This window comes from Triticum aestivum, chromosome 5A (genome assembly GCF_018294505.1).
Source record: "Triticum aestivum cultivar Chinese Spring chromosome 5A, IWGSC CS RefSeq v2.1, whole genome shotgun sequence".
In the NCBI taxonomy this organism is placed as follows: Eukaryota; Viridiplantae; Streptophyta; class Magnoliopsida; order Poales; family Poaceae; genus Triticum; species Triticum aestivum.
In genome coordinates this window covers 587,852,206-587,856,738 of record NC_057806.1, presented here as the reverse complement: position 1 = coordinate 587,856,738, position 4,533 = coordinate 587,852,206, and the positions used below count along the sequence as shown (strand labels likewise).

The window sequence follows — 4,533 nt, the reverse complement described above, 5'->3', positions numbered from 1 at the left end:
ACAATTCTAACATGAATAACAAACATTTATCATGATATAAGGAAATAAATAATAACTTTATTATTGCCTTGAGGGCATATTTCCTTCAGTGGGGCGTGGCTGGGACTTTTTTTGTCCGCTGGCGCTGAAAAAGTGCTCCTGGGGGGCTTCTTGGAGGGACGGCCGGAGATGCTTTGATATGGCATGACGACCCGCCGTGCGAGGTAAAGGGCGTGGGAGGCTGCAGAAGCGCTCATGGAAGACGCGGTGAGGCAGAGTCACACTCGCCGGTGCCGCTACAGGTGACTGACAACCCCTGGCACCGTAATCGTGTCGGGCTCCGACCACGCCGGATCCAACGTCAACCTCACATCGACCAGCGACGTGTAGGCCATGGACTCCGACTAGGAAGGGTATGGCATGGGAGACGGCAGCGCCTCGAGTTCCGTGAGCATGCGTATCTCATGTCCTACTCTATCTCACTGGCGACCGGACCTTCACTCCGAAGGGCTCATCCGGACGAAGTCGGAGTCACCTGCTCAGAGAGAGGCGATGACGATGACATGGCCGACAACCTCGATGGGTTCCTCTTCTCAGCGGTGTGTGCGATCTTGTTGGTGCCAGGTCGACCGGGGTGCCCATTGATTATGCTTGTTGTAACAGTTTTCATCCGAATTTTCTTTGATTAACCGTGCAACTCTATTCTACCATTTTTAATAAATATGGCCTTAAAGGACCGTGTTTCAAAAAAAAACTTGAAGAAATTCGCTATGTCATTTGGTCCAACACTTATCGGATGTGGTGTCCATCATAGGCATTAATGTGCTGGGGCAGAGGGTACCTGGACGGTGGTTGGATCAGGGGTGAAAGGGAGGCGTAGGCAAAGTGGGGCCACGCCCGGGTGGAGTGACGTCCGGTGCTTCCGATGTTTGCTAGTCTACACCAATAGCTACTGGATTTGTTACAAGATTCATGTCAGAGACAAGCTGATAATTTATAAAATCAGGACATATGAATCTCCCGTTGTAGTAGTTACAGAGATAAAAAGCTTTTCTTAACACAGTACAGACGTAACGCTCATATATACGCACATACATTTTTTAATTCTTAATTGTTTATTTTTTTTGAACATCAGTACAAACACAAGTGCTCATATATACGCGCATACACTCATCTCATATACAGGCACATACACTTATCCCTGTGAACGTAGACACGCACATCCTACTAGTATAAGCACCTCTCAGAGACTGAGCCGACATATTATCTTAAGATTTACGAAGTCACCAAAGACGCCTCGTAGTCTATGAGGAAATAATATATGTAGCTTCTGATTGCAAGATTGTCATTGATGACATCAAACAGACATCTTATGGCGCGGTCATTAATGAAATCATAGATCATTTTAGTTTCTTTGATAGTTGCTTCTTTAGTCATGAGTTTAGGAGATCGAATATCGAGGCTCACGATTTTACGAAGTATACTCTATCATTTGGGGTTGGCCGTCATGTTTGGTTGGGCAATCCAGACGATCTTAGTTTCGTCCATGTAAACATTATGACGAGTTAAATAAAAGCTTTGCGAGATTGTCTCAAAAAAGTACGAAGGATGGCTATAAAACGAGACCTAGCTCAACAATGCAACGCATACTTTTCTCGATACTTTGGCTAAGATCAAGTATGATATCTGTTTTTATCAGTTTAGTATCTAATATGTGGACCATGTGTCTCCAACAATATTAAATTTATTTTGTATGGTAGAGGGTCCACCATGGTAGCTTGCTGCCGGGGCTCTAACGTGTTGCCCCGACGTTGCACTATTGTCTGGGCCTGGCGCACCCCAACCAAATCAATAATTATTACTTTTGGAAATTTGACGAGTTCAATATGATTTGCAATGCAAGTCGCTCGAACATCGAAGAAAGCTAAGCTGTAGTTCATCAGTCATGCTTTGAAACCGGCAATAATATTCAGTCTTTGGTGAAATATATGTATGCTTCTGTTCTGCAGAGCATATATTTCTAGTGTACTTCGTGCATTACTGACAGTCGTCAGATTTTCTTCTAAGGCCTCCTTTGATTCATAGGGTAGGAAAATCGTAGGAATAGAAAAGTCATAGAAAGTGAGATGACATGCATCTCAAATCCTATGAGTAGGAATAGGGAAAGAGATGCCCTTTAATTCACATCATAGGATTTTTTCCATTGAGTCTAGGCTAATGTTTATTTTCCTATAAAATATGGAGGATAGGAAGAATTCCTCCATAGAAATAGGATTTCATTCCTACAAACCAAAGGACTCTAAAGGAATTTTTCCTAGAGAAATCCTATCCTATGAAATTCCTACAATATTCCTCTAAACCAAAGAAGGCCTAAAACTTGGTGAACAATATAGCGCTGCCACATAGTGGTATAACCAGCAAAGGTTACCAACAACAAGAAGCATCAAATTTTATTTCCTCCAATACGAATCGTGAGGCAATTCAAACTAGGATATCCTGAAAGTCGACTGCAGCAAGACAAATATAGCGGGGTACAAGCGTTCACTATTCAATCATTGGTGTGTTTTAAACCGGAGGGAACGCCACCAGCATCTTCACTTCTTCAGGCTTCAGCCTGGTGTAACGCTGGGAAATTTACACGATCCATGACCTGAAAAAGGAATATGAGAATTCTTATTAGATGGTGGATAGTTGGATGGCCGCGGTTCCTAAGTTAGTTTTATCATGTTTCTACAACATATAGGCAATAAGTAGAACATACGTATATTCAAATATGCAATGTCATTGGCACATTTCGAGTGTATTTCTAGTGAACTTCTGAAAATAATTTCCGGAGCAACATGTAAACAAGGATGTAAGGCGAAAGAATGGCTCACTGGGATCGACGGTCGTCTCCACGGCGAGGCCAGCGAAGTAGCACCACCCGCCGTACTGCTTGCTGAACCTGTTCCAGTGCGCGCTGAACACGTAGCTCGCGTGCGCGGCCACCGTGTCCGGGAGGTGGCACCCGCCGCCGGGCCGCACGGGGTCGCACAGCCCGGCCTCGTCCGCGCACGCCGTCGCCACCTGCTCCCTCACCGCCGTCTCGTTGGCCAATGCCCCGTGGCGGTCAGTCCTCGCCACGCACCACAGCTTCCCAGGGTACGGCAGGTCGTTCGTGGCCGGCGGCAGCGGAGGGTACGGCGCCACCGGCTGGCGCCCCGTCAGGTCGACCTCGTACACCGCACTGCCGTTGGGGTAGAAGAGGCCCCAGTGCCGCTCTGTGCCGGGGCCGCCCTTGACGTTCTCGTTGAAGAGCGCGAACACGAGCGCCGGCATGCGCATCCCCGGCCGCCGCGGCGTGCCGGCGCCGGACGCCAGGTGCCGCGCCACGTTGCGGTTGTACGTGGCCGCGTTCCGCACGTTGGCGCCGAACTCGTTGAGGTCGCCGGCGTTGGGCCAGCCGGTCTCGGCCAGCGCCAGCCTGACGCCGCAGTAGCCCGCGCGGCACATGGCGGCGACCACGGCGTCGAGCATGTGGTCGAGGAGGTTGGTGTACGACAGCCCCGTTCCGGGGTCGTGGTACCGGAACCCCGGCGCCGGCGACGGCTCGAGCAGCGCGTAGGTGAGCGGCACGACGGTGTGATTCGCCGACCAGGTGAAGTAGGTGTACGCGTCAAAGAAAAGGTACGAGTCCGTGCGCTCGAGGAAGGCGAGGAGCGGGCACACGGCGACGTCGATGATGTCCGGGCGGAACACCCCGGCGGACGGCGGGAACACGTTCTGGCCGACGAGAGCGTCCATCCCGAGGGTGGTGCTGACCTTGACACGGCTGAGGCCATATCGTCGGAGCGCGCGGCGGAGGTTAGTTATCGCGGGGACGAGCCGGGACCAGCGGGACTTGGTGGTGGGGTCGGAGAGCACCTCGTTGCCGACGAAGAGGTAGCGGAGGCGGCGGTTGCGACGGAAGGGGAGGAGCGTGGAGGCGACCCACGCGTCGGCGGCGCGCTGGGAGGCAGCCAGGGAGACGATGAGCTCGTTAGGGACGGCCGGGACAAAGCCGAGGCCGGAGGACGCGGCCGCGGCCAGGAAGGTGGCGTTGGTGTCGTAGAACCTGACCGCGGCGGCGCCGGCCGAGCGGGCGAGCTCAAGCGCGATGTGCGGGGGCGGGAGGTCGTCGCCAAGCCTGCCGTAATTGACTCCCAGAAAGTGCTGCGCTGTCCCCGAGGCCGGCTCCACGGCGGCAATGGCGAGGAAGAGGAAGCTGAGCAGGACGGTGAGGGACGATGATGCCATTGCCATGGCGGAGGTGAACCCTAATGGTATGGCATGGCATAGCATAGCGGGAGACTTCTGTTTATAACGTGGATGTAGCGTAACGCAAGCACGACTTGCAGGATTCCAGCGATAAAAGAAGAGAAATTTGGTATAGTAAGATTAAATTTTGAGGAATACGATAGAGGCAGCAGGTGAAGACATCGATCTCAAGACGCCAGCGGCCATTGTCATTGTCCCACTACACACAAGCAACGACTCATGGTCGTAAAGAAAAATCAGATAAAACCCATGCGCGTT

The 4,533-nt window shown here is 51.5% G+C and overlaps 1 protein-coding gene and 1 non-coding gene across 2 annotated transcripts; one reads left to right on the top strand and one right to left on the bottom strand.

The window, feature by feature from the left end:
* The first annotated feature begins 1,625 nt into the window (after positions 1-1,625).
* LOC123109112 (U2 spliceosomal RNA) lies at positions 1,626-1,822 on the top strand. The gene has a single exon (XR_006452406.1). It is a non-coding gene; the product is annotated as a U2 spliceosomal RNA (small nuclear RNA).
* Positions 1,823-2,282: 460 nt separating this feature from the next.
* LOC123107838 (probable glucan endo-1,3-beta-glucosidase A6) lies at positions 2,283-4,272 on the bottom strand. The gene is made up of 2 exons (XM_044529745.1): positions 2,856-4,272; positions 2,283-2,629 (listed from the first exon to the last, which is right to left on the bottom strand). The coding sequence occupies exons 1-2, from the start codon at positions 4,258-4,260 to the stop codon at positions 2,589-2,591; spliced, it is 1,446 nt and encodes a 481-aa protein (XP_044385680.1). The 5' UTR covers positions 4,261-4,272; the 3' UTR covers positions 2,283-2,588.
* Positions 4,273-4,533: the final 261 nt, after the last annotated feature.

Coding starts and splice junctions, on each gene's coding strand:
- LOC123107838 (XM_044529745.1), bottom strand. CDS start 4,260: ATGGCAATGGCATCATCGTCCCTCACCGTCCTGCTCAGCTTCCTCTTC. Junction 2,630..2,855: donor GGAGACGACCGTCGATCCCA/GTGAGCCATTCT, acceptor TTCCTTTTTCAG/GTCATGGATCGTGTAAATTT.